We start from the raw sequence: 19983 nt of genomic DNA on the forward strand, positions 1-19983 counted from the left end.
ATGCCCCTGGAGGTGGAGTTACAGGTTGCTGTGAATGACCTGTCAAGGGTGCTAGGAAATGAAGTCTAGTCTTCTGCAAGAGCAGTATGTGTTCTTAGCCTCTGAGCCATATCTAGATTATTTTTGAATGTATAATTTATAACAATAAAAAGTTTGGAAATTACAACTTTTTCTTTAAGTAAAAGAACCAAATCCCAGAGCCCAAATATCCCTATTGCTGATATCTTTGTCATATACAGGTTACAGATGGGACTGAATGTCGGCCGTATAGCAACTCTGTGTGTGTCCGAGGGAGATGCGTGAGAACTGGCTGTGATGGCATCATTGGCTCAAAGCTGCAATATGACAAGTGTGGAGTATGTGGAGGGGACAATTCCAGTTGTACAAAGGTTATTGGAACCTTCAATAAAAAAAGGTAACATGATAGCAGCACCTTAGCACTCATGTGAATTAAACAAGGTTTTTAGACTCCTATGAAGTTGATACAGGAGATTCACATTACCTCATCAGCTCTTTGTAGGAGAAGGTCTAATGTGGCTTCAGCAATGCTTTCTGCATATGAGAAGGGGAAGAGAAGAGATGAATAGGTCTCTGTGGCTGGTAGAAACTTTAAATGCCTCTGGAAGCAGATAAACTACAACAGCTGTGGAACCAAGGTCTTAGGATTAGAGAGCAAAAGGAAAAAGCAGACGCTGTTCCATAATGTGGTACCCAACAAATCTGCCTTTCCTAAAGCCTCATTTAGAAGGGAAGATTGGCTTCAGCCTTAGCTATTTTTACATTTTTAAGTTTTATTTGGTGTGTGTGTAGATGTTTGTCTGTGTGTATGTCTGTGCACCGCTTGCATGCCTGGTGCTGGAGGAGGCCAGAAGAGAGAATTTGATCCCACAGAAGTGAAGGTACAGAAAGTTGTGAGCCACCATATGGGTGCTGGGAACCAAGTCCTCTGGAAGAGCACCAGCAGTGCTCTTCTAGCCACTGAGCCATTCTTCAGCCCTTTTATGATGTTTTTAATTTATTCTTTGAATATTTCATACTCGTATACAGTGTATTTTGGTCACACCCACATCCACTCCTCCAACTTCGACCGGACATGTTTGCCTCCCAACTTCACATTTCTTCCTTCCTCTCCTCCTCCATGGCTTCCATTGATTGGTTGTTTTGTTTTGTTTTGTTTTGTTTTTTCTTTTTGAGATGTGGCCTTGCTACGTAGACCAGGAAAAGCTTGAATGTCTGGTCCTCCTCTTGCCTCTGTGCTGGGATTCCAGGTATAAGCCACCACTCCTGGCTCCCGTTGCTGTTTTTATAGCAAACAATTTCTCGCAGGACAGTGTGTTTTTCTTCAGAAAACATTGCTCCCTGCAAAATGTAAGTTAATTGGGGTGCTGTGGCAACAATCCCACTTTACAGGGAATGATCTGGTTTCTGTCCACTCCATAAGGACAGACACACAGCAATGTCTCCTGATTCCACCCTTCTGCTTTAAACACAGGAGACTATAAATTACAGATTCTGGAATCAAATATAACAGTGCTGTCAAAAGGATGGCTGACTTAGCTAAAGGGTCTGACAGAACCCAGGGTTATTTCTTCTTTGTGAAACTTCTCCCATGCAGGGTATATAGGTGGAGTATGCCTGCATGCCAACATAGGTGCTTGGCTTTCTTTAGCTTGTCTTTGATCTGCCAATTATATCAACAAGAGTTAATTAAAAGGGCTAAGTATCACACTAATTTGAAAAAAATGTAATTATGATTGATACAATGTTACAATGCATGGATGGAGAATTATTCTGACTATAAGTATGTATTATTAATCTCGCTAAATAATGAAATCCAAATCATTTGACTAGGTTGGGCCATCTACAACAACCCTGCAGATCCAGGAATATTTTGTACCTTTCCACATTTCAAATACACAAAACAGCTTACAGATTAGCACCTCAAACTTTTACATTACAGATGAGTAAACTAAAACTTAGAACTAAGACTTATGTAATTCACCATAGTGGGTGAATTTCAGAATAAAGCAGAAGCTATAAATGAGATCATAGGTATATGGGGCATTTTGTGATATAAGAAAGGAGAGGAAGAGAGGGAAAGAAAAAGAGAGCTAAGGATGGTAAAAGAGGAAAAGAAAGAGAATGAGGGGGGAAAGAAAGAAACTTATAAAAGGAATAGAAAAAGAGATGAAGATGATGAGAGAAAGAAATAATATGACTTGAGGAATCTAATTTTTAAGGTAATACCTCACACATTGTACCCTGTGTGTCCTTCTACATAAAACTTAAAACCACTTTTCAAAGTGCTAAATGCAACACTTTGAAGTTTTCTGAATTTATAACTGATATATGTACATTTGAAGTTACATGTGGTGATAAATTCATGATGAAGACAACTGACATGCATGAAATCCCTACTCACAATGGTAATATATAACAATTAAAATTAGTCAAGGGGTCTGGCTTTTAAGCCCAGTATTGACAAGGAAGAGCTCTGTAATAAAGTCTTTGAAGATATTTATTATATTCTCATGTCATGTTCCTTTAGAGTACAACGTGACATCATCTCCAACAGTTGACCTTGAAGCTCTTGTAGGATTATGTATCATCTATCAATATTACACACTGCCAAAATAGTTGAGGAAAAAGTATTATACACTGTGTTATATAATATTATGAACATAAATATAATGAATTCAGTTAGACAGAATCAGCGATACCCCAAGCAACTCTGCTCTTCCTAACCCTCAGAGGTTCTGATGCATGTGTGAGATGGGTACTCTAGATTAGACCCATGGTAGACACAGAAATGCATTTGGGAATGAGCTTCCCTCTTCAAGTCAGGGGATATAAACTTGGATTTTTAATCTATAATCTTGAACCTTGAGTAAGAATTAGAGACTACACAATTTAATTTCACAGCAGCCAGTGGATCTGCACATACAATGGCATTTCTATTTAAATAACTGGGAAATGTTTAAAGTCATATTAAGTAATAATATACCTTTAAGCTTTATTATGGTCTCTTATAAAAGCAAAATTTTTGTCAAATGATGAGAGCCCTTCTTATTGATACACTCTCCTGGTACTTAATTAATGTGTGTGTTGTGCTAGCGTTCAACAAGGTTTGTGAATATTAGAGATGGTCTTTGTTGCTCCTGAACATATGATGTATCTTTCAAGACCTGCTTATATTTTTACACAATAAAAGACCTTATTCAATTTATCATAATGTTGGGTGAAGACTAAACATTCAGAAAAAAACTGTAAGGCATTAAAATTATTTTTTTCTTAAATAATAGTAAGTACTCATGATCTAGTGACAAATTTTTACCTCATATTTACCTTTTCGCCCCATAAAATCTAGTATGGCTTCTAGAAGCAGAGCCTCGATTCAGGAAATAACTAAACCTGTGTTCTTAAACAAGTCAGTATATTGGAGGAACATGAAGATCTCTGACAACTGACCCTGTAGCCCACCTTGGAAGACAAAGGTTTACCTGGCCTGGGGTATAGTAATAGGGCTTACTAATATCTGCTGATGAGTCCATTGTCAGACACATTAATTATTTCTATGAGATTAACTGAGGGCAGATTTGTCTATTTATAGTCACATTTACCTTGCGCCTAAAAAAACATAAAATACCTATGTAACTATGGTACAGATTGATAAAGATGCAATGACTGAATAAGTCTCTTAATCCACTTTTAAAATAAGTGTAGGTTGCTAGCATCATCCTAATTTTGAATATCTCAGTAAAAACAGACATAATGTAATATCACACTGCAATTTTTTATTTGTCCTATCAAAAAAACTTAAAGCCAATTTAAACTTGGGCTCTGAAATACACTAAAAGTTTGTGTAAGATGTGGGGGAAACCTTTAGAAAATTTCTATTTGTTTATCCATGTCTAGGCATATACTAATTCTATCTCATTGCCCCTTTCTTTTCTTCACCTCCCATGTGGACATTCTTGCCTACAGTAAGGGTTACACAGACGTTGTGAGGATCCCCGAAGGAGCAACTCACATAAAAGTCCGACAATTCAAAGCCAAAGACCAGACTAGGTTCACTGCCTATTTAGCCCTAAAGAAGAAGAATGGTGAGTACCTTATCAATGGCAAGTATATGATCTCCACTTCAGAGACTATCATCGACATCAATGGCACAGTCATGAACTACAGTGGGTGGAGCCACAGAGATGATTTTTTGCATGGGATGGGCTATTCAGCCACAAAAGAAATTCTGATTGTACAGATTCTTGCAACAGACCCAACGAAAGCTTTAGATGTCCGTTACAGCTTTTTTGTTCCCAAGAAGTCCACTCAAAAAGGAAACTCAGTCATTAGCCATGGCAGCAACAAAGTGGGACCACACACTCCACAGCTGCAGTGGGTGACAGGCCCATGGCTGGCCTGCTCTAGAACCTGTGACACAGGCTGGCACACCAGGACGGTGCAGTGCCAAGATGGAAACCGGAAACTAGCAAAGGGATGCCTTCTCTCTCAGAGGCCTTCTGCATTTAAGCAATGTTTGCTGAAGAAATGTTAGCCTGTGGTTTGTTCCCATGCACAAAGATAACTGGAGGATCATCGCAGATGTCATTGTGGTGAAGACACGGCCTAACCAAGGCACAGAAAGTGGTGCATCAGTGTCGTGGTCACTAGGAGTCGAATTATGGGCAGAATCTGCTCTCTGCGAACAAAACATGTACACTACTTCATGTTATGACGGTGCACTTGAAATACAGAAAGCGTGGGGGTTTTGGAACATCCTTGGGCCTACACAAAAGGAGACACGCAATGATGAATGTAGACTCGAGGACAGTTGAAGATGGCAGAGTAGTTTTGTCACCTACCTCTTATAGAATGTCTTCAAAGGCATCGTGATCATGTCCAGACATGACACACAGCTTATTTTTACCGTTTGTAAATGCATCCACCCTTGGAATGTCACTTTATAGCCTTGGTCCTATTGATCTATCTATATGTATATTTCAATAAGAAAGTATTTGACCAAAGTAGGTCTGCGGCTGTTTCAACTACCAGCTTCCAGAAAGAGCTGTGGAAGATTTACTGGAAATTAAGACCTTGCTGCTGTTAAACAAGATTTTGTGTATTGTCTGACTGCAGGAGATAAGGTTTTAGTCAAAAAACATTTTGACAGCAAACATCTTCTGAGAAATTCTAAAAGGGGAAAGGATCTGTGTGTATCTGGTCATTTAAACACATCCTCAGGTCCATGTACTCTAACATTTGACTGTCTGTATTTTTTTCAGGCAGCCAGCCAAATTATTGTATCATTGTGGTGTAGAAATTGTGTTTTCCTGTGTATATGTGATCAATATCCAAGGGTCTTAAACATTAGTTTGCTTATATTGGAATTTAAAAGAAAAAATATGTCACTATGTTTTCAATTTATAGTTTCACAACAGCTTACTTTCTGTGGCTCCCAGCTAATATTTCACAATGTGTAGTAAACGTAAAGAACACACAGCATCAAGTTATCTGTCACATCCAGCACCTTCAGTACCAGCATACCTCTTCTCAGCCAGCCTTCAAAATGTGTTTGTGTTTGCTTGTTTGTTTTTCCCAAGAGTTGGAAAAGACTTATATTCTGTATTGACTGGGTCTAACAGTAATATTAAAATCACTTCATGTTTAGTCTCATCTAAAAGGAGTAATCGATATTAATTCAATTAATTCAATAAATCAAACTCATTAGCATTAATAAGACTGTTTCCACATCATAGGCAATCATCTCATAATTAAAAAAACAAGTATATACCTACTGTATTAGAGAATTTTCCCAATTGCAAAGTGTTTGACTATACCAGTGAATGTATAAATAATGAAATTTAAGGGTTTTCAGGAAGTCTCTTGCCTGTGCAGGAAGGTTGCATATTAAAAATATTTAATAATCATAAACAGAAAATATTCTTTAGACTATACACTGCACAACTCCCCTTGGATAACTCCAATAATATAGCATGTTTTATTCCACTGAGATTTTTTTCATTTGTGAAATACTGCAAAGCAAATTGTTTTAGATAAATTTTATAGTGATCATACCAAATGTGCCTACTGTTAAAGATTTGCATATATGGATTTTAGGAAATCCTGACTGGAATTCCACTAAATGTATGAGAGTTTATTTTATTATAGGATATTTTAATATAAAAAATTATGTAATTGATGACTCTATGTCACCTTTATTTCAGCAGACCAGAAAGAAAAGAAATTAAAATTAATTATACTGTCTTTTTTTAAGAAATTATTTTGTGAAATAGATCAATTCTCTTCCAAACCAATCATCATCCTTTAAAATCTCAAAGCCTGGTCTCTTTAAATAAAGAAATTCAACATATATCAAACTGGTGGCCAATATTGATTGGAGGTCTCCAAATATAGAGCAGGAAATCAATCCAGTCAAACTCATCAGAAAACAAAAAAGTTAAAGATCACATTGATTATTTAACTGTACAAATAGAGAATAAATAGTTTAATGTAACTTTTTCCAGTTTTGAAAATAATACGAACCAAATAACAGTTCAAATGTGACAAAATTCATATTTTTATCTTTTGTGGTTATTTTTAAAATAAAATAAAGCATAAACATGATTGTCACCTACTCTGCTTCCCCATATGACCTTCATAGATTTTAATAAGATTTTTCAGTGGTTTGCTTTTCCCTACAATAATGAAGTTTTACTCTTCACATTGGAATAGTTCCAGCAAGGACAGAATGATCAAACTACTATTCTCTGTCTGAAGGAATTCTCTCTCCATTTTAAAGCGAGAATCCTACATGGACAGGGGAATGTACATAAAACTCCTAAGGAAAGAGACACAGCAAACTGAGATTCAGAAAAGGGGAGTTGTCAGAGAAGGAAAGGGTGATGGGTGGTGGAGGGAAACCCATATTCAGTCCAGTTTGATTATGTACCATGTCTTCCATCTTCCCATTGTGTATCTTGAATTGTTAAAAGACCTTGAATTTAGGATGATGAATAAATATGGGCGGGACAATGCTCAGGTTACAAAACTCCTAACCTCACTTGCATAAAAATCACTCCAGAATAAGTTTCATTAAGTGCAAGAGAGCCCAGAATGAAAGAATGTCTGGTCATTTTACAACAGAAAAAGCTGTGTTAGCCCTCCTTGTTGCTTAGAAGCATAAGAGCATTGTTATAATTATTTAACAGATTCAGCATCCATTGCCTTCCTGTGGAAACAGTTTTAAACTAAGAATTAAGAGATGAATCACAAATGAACAGAAAAAAGTTGCAGCACTGAAAAAATAAGTAACTTATTGTTTTTGCAACTGCTATGTGAATTTCTGTGATGAAATTATTTATTCTTATTTAACAAAAAATTATGTGCAAATTCTTCTATATTTAAAATGTTTTGCTATTGTCCTATTTTTTTAATTTATGCTTCTTGTTTCTGTATAAAGTGCACTTTGTGAGTTTATATAATATACAGCACTGGTGGCTTTTGTATTTTTTTTACAGAAATCTTTCTGTGTGAAGCAAGTGTATGTGTGCATATTCCTCATGTGTTTTTAATCTTCCATTTTCTTAAATTTAGTCTTTCATGGCTAGAAGTGCTCCTTACTCATCACTATATTAATAAGTCATTCAAATCCCATTAACATTGACTTTTTTTCAGGTCACAAGTTTAAAAATGTATATTTAATCAAGCAAGTTGCAAGTTTTTAACCAGAGGATATATATGGCTGATAAGCTTCCCACAGAAGCTAAGCCACAATGGAGGATCTGATATAAAACAGTCATAGTGGTACAAGCCTCAATCCCAACACTTAGGAGGCTGGAGTGGAGGTTCATGAGTTCGAGGCCAGTGTGGGATACATAACTGAACCCTGTCTGGGGAGAAAAAAAAAACAGAATCAGTTTCATTTACGTCACTGATAAAGATATACAAGGAGCTGTTAATGCATTATATGAAAGTCATGTACTCACAACTTCTAAGTGAATTTAGGAATGATAAACATAAAGTCTTACAGCTTTAGAAAGAGGTCCCCAAAATACTCTGAATTAGTATCTCCTGTCTCTAGACATTCTATAGATGATCTTAAACAACATGGATTTGTGTGATGTTGATAGTATGAGTCACAACTTTGTCTGTGGGTATAGATGGACACTGCAGAATGTGACCTTTTACTGCTATCAAACTGTCCAGAGTGACAGGACCTGGAGCTAGCAGGCACAGCTCTGGTAACAGAAGCTCATCTGTGACTGTGATTGCACATTCCAGTTGTGGCAATAAGGTCAAGCACTCTTGGACCCACTATGCGACTCACTGGGTCAATCCCTGCCTCTCATATTCCTCCACTGGTAGCTTCTTTGTTAGCAAGTTAACAAGATCAGTGAAACAAATGGGAGCTATAGGCAGCTTCAGAAGTCCAAGGTGTTCACTATGACTACAGCTCATTGTTAGATATATGTTAAGTACAATATTCTACTTAATTCTACTCATAGTTGACAACTCTGTAAGATGGCACTGTCATAATGTATAAATATCACTCATCTCTTTACAGTGAAACACAGGGTCATACAAATGCATTACATTTTTTGAGTTTTTCATGGCTACAATATAAAAGAAAGAACCATAAGAACAAAACAGATCATTCAAGACAGATGCAAAACCATATTTAAAGAATTTCATCATTGAAAAACACAGAAAAGGAACTTGTATGGTTTCTATAGTATTTTTCTCATTGACAAAAATTTATAGTTCTAGAAAATCAAACACATAAATCAGTCTGAATAGTCAGCTAAAATGTGCTAATAATTCCGTATTAACATGAACTATAGACATCGCTTATTGAATCATATTACCACAAAGCACATCAGTCTATAATCAAGCTATAAATTCCATTCAATCAAACTATGGGGATATATTGTAATATGGGTCTATTCATTCATTATTCAGTCCGTGCACAGGAATAAAAATGTTCAAATCAGCAAAAAAAAAAAATCCACCTAATAAATTCTTGATGTCGAATATAATTCTAGTGCAAGTCTTATGGGGGATATAATGGGCATTTATTTATGTTGGAAGAGAATGAAACTTTGACATTCATATTAGAACACACAGTCATAATCTGTTAATATATCAGCACCTTTTCAATATGTTTGGTCTTAGTCCTTACCTTATGGTTATACTAACCAGCATATGTAGACTACATAGATTAATAGAAAATATAATACTGCTCCATCTGATCCATCACCCTGTAAAGCAACACCCCCAGTGACTCAAGAGTCTAACTCCAAGGAGACCTGTCCTCAGAACAGACTGTTTTCACTCCATTTCCCTTTCCTCGTCCAGTGAAAAACTGCTATTGTAACAGAGGTGCTAACATCTTTAGTGGTTAACTGTCAAATATAGTATCTCTGACTTAGTTTTAATTTCAATATGATTCTACAATGTACAAGAACGATCTCTAATCTTTTTGTCAAGGCCAGGCACAATTTATTCCTCAGAGTCTGAGAAGTCAGCGTATTTAATGGTCATTCTAATCAAAGATATATGTGAGGGCACTTACAATGTCATCAAAACTTGAAGAGAGACAGATGAGAGTTTGATCTTGGTATTTCTGAATTCCTAAGCTGTCAACAGTTCCCTGAAATATATGTGTGTGTTTTCTTTTTAAACTTTGTAATATGTCATGCCATAGTCAACACTTAGTGCCTAGGTCTCAACCTCTTCTAAGCTTTGCATTGCAAGTACTGGTATCATACCTCTATACAAAGAATATATGTAGATTAGGGGTTATCACCAATGTGTAGTATTGTAAGGTTAGACTTCTGATTGAGAAATGTATGATCTTTTCATGGCAGTTCTGCAGTGTACATTCAGATGTGGCACAGACATTGCTGGTTCTTCTTACTATAATCAAGAGCTAGTAAAGACCACTTACATTTAGTAGTGGTCTATTGATTGAATGGTGAGAAACATACATAGTTTTTAGAGTAGACATTACAAGTAACTAAGTCAATGATAGAAATACGCCCCATGTGGCATAAGCAGTGACATCAATACTTAACTTTTATATTGGTGTCTATGAGGAAAGCCAAATAATAAACCTGAATAGTTATAGCTCAGACTTTTAAAGTCTTGAAACGTATTTTCCTGATAAAGAAGAATAATGAGGCTTTACATAACATTACTTTCTGGAAATGAAGGCATGTGATGCATTTGTATGACCAAAAATCCTAGAAAAGTGAGGCAGGTCTTGATTAAAATGTCTCCTTAGGTTTGACAAACTTCAGGTTGGATTCAGCTATTCAGAGCATTGCTTTATCTCATTCTACAGTCCACACCAACTCTCCTATGCAGGAAAATACTTGAACTGAGCTGTTTGGACCTATACTGTAATAACTTTTCATTGAGGAATACTATCCTATTTTGTGAAGCATTTTCCTGTTTGAAATTAAACTGTAAATCTAAACGCTGTTTCGGTGGGCATAATAAATAGAAATTGTAAACTAGGTCAAAGCATGTACTGTATATAATATGACTTAGAGTTGGAGAGTATTATCCCTTTGTTTTTAAATATCTCACAACACTTGTAGCATAAAACCAGGTCTCTGTTATTTATCTCATTCATCATCTACTTGAGCACAAATAGGATTTTTTTTGTTAGCTGAAAGAGTGCATCTCTGGCATGTAATTTCTGGTCAGTGTATCAACTCCTAAAGTCTGTTCATTATTGAAATGCAATGATAAGCATCACAGCTGGATTATAGTTATACATAAACTTACTACAGGTATAACCTTAAGGAGTTAAGATTTTAAAGTAAGCCTAGATTCTTAGGAGAAATTTACTAGACGCTCTACATATTTGATGGTAAGTTTATAAATTAACTGTCCAGTGCACATTGATTCTTTTTAAACTATAACCATTGATGCTTAGTGAAGATTCCAAACACTGGATTTCCCTCTGATACCAAGCAATATTTTATAACTATGATACTTCAAATTTCTTGCAATGTTTCATTAATTCTTTAAGGATTTCATAATCCCCTCTCCCTTGACTCTTCCCATTCCCACCCTCTCAGCCCCTTCCCCATTTCCTCCACAGGGTTTTGGGATTTCTTCTTCTCCCCTGCCTCCATTGAGCCCAGTTTCTGTTGCCCACCTAGTCTTAGAAGTAAGGTATGCCCTGGTAAGTGGTCAAACTACAGGGTGTTACATCATTAAAAAAAAATAATAAAATAAAAGCATTCATCTGTTCCTGGCAGCTATCAAGAGCTAATAGCTCCGCAGCTAGAAGGAAGGCTGCATGACCACCTTGCCTGCTTCATGCTGAGACTTTGTCAGGCTGGAACCTGTGAAGGTCCTGTGCATCCCGTCATGAGTGTGAGTTCACATGCACATGTGATCTGCTGTAGCTCAAAAAACAGTTTCCTTGATGTTATCAACCACCCTGGGCTGTTACAATCTTTCTGTCCCCTCTTCTCTGAAGATTCTTGAGCCTTTTGGGAGAAGGTGTGTCGTAGGAATGCTCCATTTAGAGCTGAGTGCTCCACAGTCTTTTATTCTCTGCACATTGACTGAGCATCTCTGTGTTAATTGCATCTACTGCAAAGAGAAACTTCTCTGAAGAGCGTTGAGGAATGCTCTGATCTATAGGTTATCAATAAGTTATTAAGGGAGAACTCAATATTATTATTCTACTAAATGGAAAAAGTCTGATCTATAGGTTATCACTAATTCATCAAGAGAGAACTCAATACTATTATTCCACTAAATGGACAAAATTTAAGATTCTTAAATTTTATGCTTAGTAATTTCTTTTAAGAAATTATATTTAAAATTATACAGGTGGCATAAAACTTATCCATTCTAATATGGCTGAAATTTCTTAAGCATTTTATTGGCTGAGGCCCTATAGCAAACACTGCATGAAATTTTTAGTATGCTTTATCTCTATGACCTGATAAGGTGGTCTCAAGATCCCAGTATTGAGAATGGCATGGCAATATGACAACTATAGCCCAAGAGACATGTGCTATTGAGCACTCCTAAGGTAATCATTATTTGTTGCCAGCATCTTTAAATGCAGATGCAAAGGCTCCTAACTGTGAGTCTGAGAGAGAAACTGTAGCATTAATAGTTGGCTGTTTGAGACTAGTGATGTTCTTGCAGTATCTAATGTGTGGTCTCCCTGGGTAGGTTGAGAACAGTCACGATGTTCCAATGAAATAGTAAGGAAACTACAGAAGACCATGCAAGTTATAAGGATGGACTTATGAGCCACATGCATCACAAAGGATGACTGTTTCAGGAAGGAGAAGAAAGAATTTGACTCGGAAAATTAATAAATAGATGCTAGGCATTTAAAAAATCTTCAGTGTTTAACCTTCCAATCACTGTGTGACCCACAATGAGCTGGGTCAGATGAGGTCAAAAACATAAAAATGGTCTGAAGGGCTGCTTTTCTATTACAAGGAAAAAAGGAAATGACTAGAAATGAAACTACAGATGTTCGTGGCACCAAATTATCTGTAATGCTTAAATCCTATCATGTCCTTCTGGATATTTTCCTGCTTTATCTGTGCAGTTAAAATGACTATTTTCCACACATATGAATTACTAATTATGGAGCATGGCACAGATCCACAGATTCTGCATTTTAGGATGTTGGTTTCAATGTAAGGCCCTAGAACCAATGTAACTAACTGGATGGGCTTTTGTTTAGCAGATAAAGGAATGTAACAAAGAGGTCTGCTTTTATTAGTTCCTTTCAATGTTAGTATGTAGATAAAAATGAATGAAATCCCAACATGATCAGCTATCTGGAGAGGTTCTCAGGGTTGGGGGAAAACAAGCTGACCCAAGACCACTATCACTTGCATTTATAGACTGTAATATAGACTTCTGTTTATTCTACATGTCAACAGTGCCTTTTCATCCGACTTCATCTTTTAACAGGATTTGACTTTAATTAGAATTACAGTCCTTTTATTGCTCCTTGGATTATGATTACAAATATCTAAACCTGTGGCTGGAGAGATGGTTCAGTTACTAAGGGCACTTGTTTCTCTTGCAGGGGACCTGTGTGTGGTTCACAGCACCCATACTGTAACTCAAAACTACTCACAACTCCAGTCACAGAAGAGCCAATGCCCTCTTATGACTTCTTATATAAATGTGCTCAGGCAAAGCACTCATAAACATAAAATAAATAATTCTAAAATGTTAAATCATTAAACCTTAGAGATAAAAGTGTGTTTATTAGTTACAAATAGACTGAATTTATAGTGCCTGAAGTAGCTATGAGGTTAAAAAATAACTGAAATATTGAGAGATATTAACATATTTATCTTCCAAATACATCTCCTAGATATTGCAAATAACTTATTAGATTCCTTCTTCGCTCTTGTGCTCATTACTGTCCTCCAACTTTGCAACAATAGTATCTTGCTCCTGGATATTCATTGTATGTTTGTTAGGCAATTGTAAGATGGGCACTCAAACCTTCCTGTAAGGAAGGGTCAGGAAAAAGATAGAAAAGACACAAGAGCCTTTCCAGGCAGAGTCCTCAAGAAGTTCCCTGCTGTGAGTACCCTATACAAGCAGCAGGCTGAGAGTATGTAATAGATGTCTATTTATTCAAGCTTGTGTTACAACCAGTCTTGTTCCTTTTCTGTTGCCTGTTGAGTCTAAAGTACCCCTAACTGTTCCACCTGCAATAGCCCCAAATGCCTACTGGTAGGACTTCCTGATTTCAACAACAGCAAAATTGTTCCTGGGAAAAAACATTTCAGTCAAATCCTTTTACTTCTTTCCTGATAATTCTCTAACATCTTTCTGTTCTACTTACATTTGAAAAAAAGTATCTTCTCCAGGTCTCCAGGGTCCCACAGGGTCAGATCCCACTATCCTCTCTGATATCTACTTCTTTTTCCCTCCCCTTGACCAAATACTCCATCCTTGTTGTGCCCACAACTATTCTTCACTGTATCAAATAGGAAATGTGTCTGGAATTCTTACCCAGAGCCCTCTTTTCCAGATACACTCTACTTGTCCTTCATCCCAATGAATCCTAAGGAACATAGCCATATTCATACCACAGCATCTTGCATAGTTCATCTTAATCGGGGAAATTTTGCAGCTTGGTAAATATTCATCAATTTTTGGAGATATTTAGAGTTACCACTGTGGTAGAAGAGATGTTACTGGAGTCTAGTCTGAGGAAGTTGTGATGCATGAAATAGCAAGTAAGGATTCATTTAGTGTCCGTGGAACGGAAGTGAGGAATTCACCCTGGATAAATCTTTCCTTCCTGCTTTGTCAGTTTAATAAACTTTCCCAGAACAGTACCCTTCTCCTTCTACTTAGATGTCAGCCACCATGGCTATGAGTCCTTTCTCTTTTGGAGCAACCTAAGCTGGGAGCCAACTCCTTCAATCTTAGAACATTGGCACCAGGTGTGTGTTTCCTGAGAACTAAATATAGGTAGATTATGAACTTGGCATTATTGGGGCAATTGATGGATTATGCAGGTGACTATGGTATAAACATATGACAAGCAATTGCTGTAAATCACTATTAGTCTGATTTTTGCAACCGATTGCAAGAAATCTGTGGGAACCTTTCTGGCCCATTCATTTTATGAAATTAACGTTACATCCAAATCCAGGTCTCTAGAGTTTGTGAATGAGCGAAGTAGAACATTTGTTTTTGGGGTGTGTGTGTGTGTGTGTGTGTGTGTGTGTGTGTGTGTGTGTGTAGCCAAAGGAAAGATTTAAGAAGAATGGAAGTTTTGTAAGCAGTATCTAACTTTCATGCAAATGGCATATGTTCTTAAATAATAACTACCTTAAATAAATGGACTCTAGTTTCCAGACAAATCTAGGAACCCTGAAAATTCAGTATTGTAACCAACAACCTCAGTCAGGTCCCATGTCTCAAGGGATCATTATCCACTCATTTAAAAATCTTTTGTTTACAAGTTCTTGATCTTGCACTGAAGAATAAGGCTATAAAAAGGTTGACAGCAGATATTGTTGCCAAAGCATACTTTCCTTCTTACACTTGGTCACTAAGCATGGCTGCAATACTGCTCTGATTAGCTAAAGAAGATTCAGGCAAGGTAACATTTTACTTCTTTTTTTAAACCAACATATTCTAAATTTTAAAAGGTGTTATCAATAATATATTAGATGAAATTTTTGCCAGCTCCAGAAAAATCTTTACAGTAAAACAACATGCTACATGTTAAGGATGAGAAAAGACATGCAGAAGAGGGAAGAAGAGCCAGGAAAGAGAGAGGGAGAAATAAGGGGGAGACTGAATAAAGGAGACCAGAGACAGAGCATGAGCATGCATGCAGCACAGCATTGCAGCTAGAAACATGCAAACTCAGTGGAGGACAGACTGTGGAATTCTGCTTACATTTTCATGAAGCTATTTATTTTCAGACATATTCAGTATGCTTGCTGCTGGACTCCATTCTGCCAAACCAAAAGGATTCCTGGGGCTCTCGTTTATTTCCGCTGTCTAAAGCCATTACCTTCCACCTCCTAAAAGATTTAACACCACAGCTTTCAAGTCAGTTCCAAAGACCCTACATCTCTATCTAGAAGCCAGCGTGCAATTTGAAAAATGACTGCACTTCGATGCACTTTGTTTTTGTCCCGTGGAAATGATTCTCCGTCATCACAGTCAATGTTGGCTAAACTCAAAATCTGATTCACAGTGGCAGGTACATCAGGATGGAGGGCCATCCCTAAAAACACATTACCTTTGTTCTGATTCACTGTGTATGCAATCCAGAGGGCAAGTGAGTAATTCCTTTTGTCAGTTCAGAGCTAACTGGAGGAAGCGTGTTTTTCTCCATACTTAACGAAATTCTTTGCCTAATTTTTACTAGGTCACACTTCCAAACTTCCAAGCACCATAGCAGTGAGAAGCAGAGCAAGATTCCACAATTTGAGGAGTATTTCCAGCTCAATTCTTCATCCCAGAGTGGCTGAGTTGAATACAACATGTGAAGTATGCTCATAACATTTACCTTCTTCCAACAGTTGTACCTAACCATGCTTAAAATTCTGCCACAAAAATTCCTCTTTCCTGAACTTCCTAACATGCCTAAATCTCACCCTGTGCCAAATCAATCTTCAGCATAGGTGCCTTTCAACAGCCTGTCATAACAAAAGTTGTACTTTTCACAAAGATTCCAACACTGCCACAACTACCCATTTATACACATTCTTACACATGAGTGTCAATCAAAATGAAAGGAGATCTGGATTTCTTTACTCCTGAAAAGTCCACAGTGTAGCATGAATCTTAAAAGTTCTTATTAATAAAATCAAACCTGAAGCCAGTTATTGGGGTGAACACTGGATGGTCAGAGAGACAGAACAAGCCACAGCTAATCTCACCTGGCCAACTTCTGAGTTGGTCTTGTTTCCTCAGACTGGAAGCTTCTGTGTCCTCATTCCAATGGCTCTCAGCTGAACTGCTGCTAGAAGCCTGAATGCTTAACCAGCCAAATGCTTAACCAGGCAAATGCTTAACCAGGCCAAATGCTTAACCAGGCCAAATGCTGCTAGTTTCTGGTCCTCACGCCTTATAAACCTTTCTGATTTCTACCACCACTCCCTGGGATTAAAGGCTGCTTTCTGGGATTAAAGGCATGAGTCACCATGCCTGGCTGTTTCCAATGCAGCCTTGAACTCACAGAGATCCAGAGGTATTTCTGTCTCTCGAATGCTAGGATTAAAGGCGTGTGCTAAAATTTTCTAGCCTAAGTATCTTGTGGCTTTTCTGTTCTCTGACCCCAGATAAGTTTATTAAGGTACACAATATTTTGGGGAACACAATACCACCACACACAGTCTTAATTATATTCCCCCTTCTTTATTGTTCTCTCTCTCTCTCTCTCTCTCTCTCTCTCTCTCTCTCTCTCTCTCTCTCTCTCTCTCTCTCTCCTCTCTCTTTCTCTCCTCCATCATTCCTCATTCTCTCCTGTCTCCACTTCCTTCTTTTCTTCAGTCCTCCTGTCTCTGCTTTTTCCCCATATTTCATTTCTATGAATATTTCTTCTTACCTTGAAATACCCAAGTCCAAGTGTGTTAGCTTTCGAAAGAGGAAAATAATGGGTGGAAACCAGTGCTTCTGCATTTCAAGCAATTGAGGGACTCTTGTTTCTTTCTTTTTTTTTAATGTTTCTTCCCTTCAGTTTTTTTTGTTTTATAATTTAATTTAATTTTACATATCAGCCACAGATTCCCTTGTTCTCCCCCCTTGTACCCCCTGCCTTCCTCCCAGCCCACCCCAAGATTGGAAGAAGCACAGGGACAAATAGCCAAACAAATGGAAACACATGAACTATGAAGCAATAGCTGAGGAGCCCCCAACTGGGTCAGGCCCGCTGGATAAGTGAGACAGTTGATTAGCTTAATCTGTTTGGGAGGCATCCAGGCAGTGGGACCGGGACCTGTCCTCAGTGCATGAGCTGGCTGTTTGGAACCTGGGGCCTATGCAGGGACACTTGGCTCAGCCTGGGAGGAGGGGACTGGACTTGCCTAGACTGAATCCACCAGGCTGGACTCCTGTTTCTATGTAGCTGTGTCCTGGCTACCTTTCCTATAAGGCTTCTCTGTTTTCCCATGTCTCAACATTCCTTGCACAACCCTGCTTCCTTATTCTACTTCTCAGGCCCACATTATATCTCCTTGCCTTTGTGGACTAAGGGCATAGTTCAAACTCCACACATACAAATTATAAGTCTGTTGTATGAATGATTAATACCATTTAAACTACAATGTATTATACAGAACAAACATAATGGCATCAATTTACTAGGTCAAATAGATAGTTTCTTAACAATCTAATATTATTTATACATATGAAAGTTTCATTTATTATAAATTCTGATTTTGAAATGCATCACTAGTGTCTTATTTATCTTGATCAATGTTAATACTTAAGGAAAAACCTCATTCCTAAGGGCAAGCTCTTCACTCACCTTATCCTAAATGCTGACCTAGAGTATCTGATGAATACAAAGAAGATGAAGAAAAGTTAGAACGTATTTTTGGTTTAGTTTGCTCTCCTTAACACCAATGAAACCTTGGCCTTGAACAACAGAGTGTGTCAGAAGCAAGAGAGCACTGATAGAGCAGTGATTATCTGCAGGAAATTGAATGCTGAATTCGTGTGTTATACAAGGAACACATACAACCAAGACTGAACTCTAATGTAGCCTGTGGATTCCAGGAGATGTGTGGATGTTCATTAGTTCTCACAAGTGTTCCCTTTGGAGGTAACATGTTGAAGATTAGAGACCTTGAACAAGTAGGTAGGCGAAATCACTGTACCCTCTCTTAGGCCTGCTTTTGAATGTAAAATAAATCTTTTAAAGGAAAAACAACAAAGTTGCACTTCAGACCAATTAAGTCAGTAGTGCTCGGGTTGAAGCCCAAGCACTGATATATTTTTAAATTCCTTTAGGAGATTGCACCAGGAAATCAGTGTTTCTGCATGTACACAGTCTTTCTCATAAATTCTTTGAATAGGTTGTCTGCTTTGGTTCACTTGGCTTTCAGTTACAATACAATATGAAAGTTTGAATATAAAATGACAGTTCATGTAGACGTTAGTTTTGCAATTAATAGGGCAAGTTGTGCCCATCCATATCCACTTGAATTTGAGGACATGGTCTTTGAATGAGAAAAACCAATAAAGGCTTCATGTGCCTCTGATCACCTTGTGCAACCTAGCAGGCATGCACCTTGGAAGCTGAGTTTGGGCTGCCTCAGTACTAGCAGTAAAGTGATCTGCATGTTAGACTCAGATACAATGCACAGCTGCCATTCCAATCATCACTATGCTGTACCAAACATGTAGATCTCCATTGACTTTTATCTCCCTTTCCTTCTTAGCCTTTACTTGCCCACAGTAGTGTTCAAGAAAAGTGGTGCCTGTGGAATAACTGAGAGAAAGACCTGATTCCAACTTAAAGCATCAGATTTTACTTGCACCGTTAAGGGCAGAGGTCGATGCTCAGAGGAGATCAGCTTCATGAGCCTGGTACCCAGCACTAGGAGGGAGAGTCACACATGTCTTCATCTTGCTCTGGCAGCTTCTCTCTTTTCTGTACTTAACAGACTAGAACCTAGTTTGCAACCCAAGACCTTTCTTTTGAATATCACACCAGAGACACAATTAGAATAATGCTCTGCCTGTGTTTTAATATGAAGTTCTGAAGAAGTATTACTGATACAGGAAAGATGCAGGGTCCTTGAGTTTGATGGAGGGATTTTCTCTACCATCAACTGGGCTTTAACTAAGGAGCTGGTGTAGCAAGATCTCACAGTCACACAAACTTCTGAGTCAGTGGCCTCCCTGTTCTCTCTTACTAACTTGATGACTGAAATTCACAAACAATGGAAGGATGAACTGGAAATGAGTTTTATGACACATTCATAGGCAAGAGCTCACTAGAATGAGAGTGGTTCCCTGAAGGAGACCATTGACCTGTGGTGATATATTGTGTCCCCCAATATATTGTGCAGGTTAATAAACTTACCTGGGGTCAGAGGACAGAACAGCCACTAAATAGACATAGAGGCCAGAAAATGGTGGCACGCACACCTTTAATCCTAGCGTTCTGGAGGCAGAGATCCATCCGGAGTTCAAAGCCACACTGGAAACAGCCAGGCATGGTGACACACGCCTTTAATCCCAGGAAGTGATGGCAGGAAGAAGAAAGGTATATAAGGAGTGAAAACCAGGAACTAGGGCCTGATTAAGCTTTTAGGCTTTTAGCAGCAGTTCAGCTGAGATTCATTCTGGGTGAGCACTCAGAGGCTTCCAGTCTGAGGAAACAGGATCAGCTGAGGAGTTGGCTAGGTGAGGTTAGCTGTGGCTTGTTCTGTCTCTCATCTCTCAGCGTTCACCCCAATACCTGGCTCCAGGTTTGTTTTTATTAATAAGACCTTT

General features: G+C 37.9%; 1 protein-coding gene across 1 annotated transcript in view; it reads left to right on the forward strand.

The window, feature by feature from the left end:
• The window catches only part of Adamts5 (ADAM metallopeptidase with thrombospondin type 1 motif 5), a 41243-nt gene extending 35004 nt beyond the window's left edge, over positions 1-6239 (forward strand). Inside the window, exons 7-8 of the mRNA XM_059277360.1 lie at positions 240-415; positions 3985-6239. Of these exons, the coding sequence (XP_059133343.1) occupies positions 240-415; positions 3985-4552 (744 nt within the window). The 3' untranslated portion in view covers positions 4553-6239. The remainder of the gene's footprint in view (positions 1-239; positions 416-3984) is intronic.
• Positions 6240-19983: the final 13744 nt, after the last annotated feature.

This window comes from Peromyscus eremicus, chromosome 12 (assembly GCF_949786415.1).
Source record: "Peromyscus eremicus chromosome 12, PerEre_H2_v1, whole genome shotgun sequence".
NCBI lineage: Eukaryota > Metazoa > Chordata > Mammalia > Rodentia > Cricetidae > Peromyscus > Peromyscus eremicus.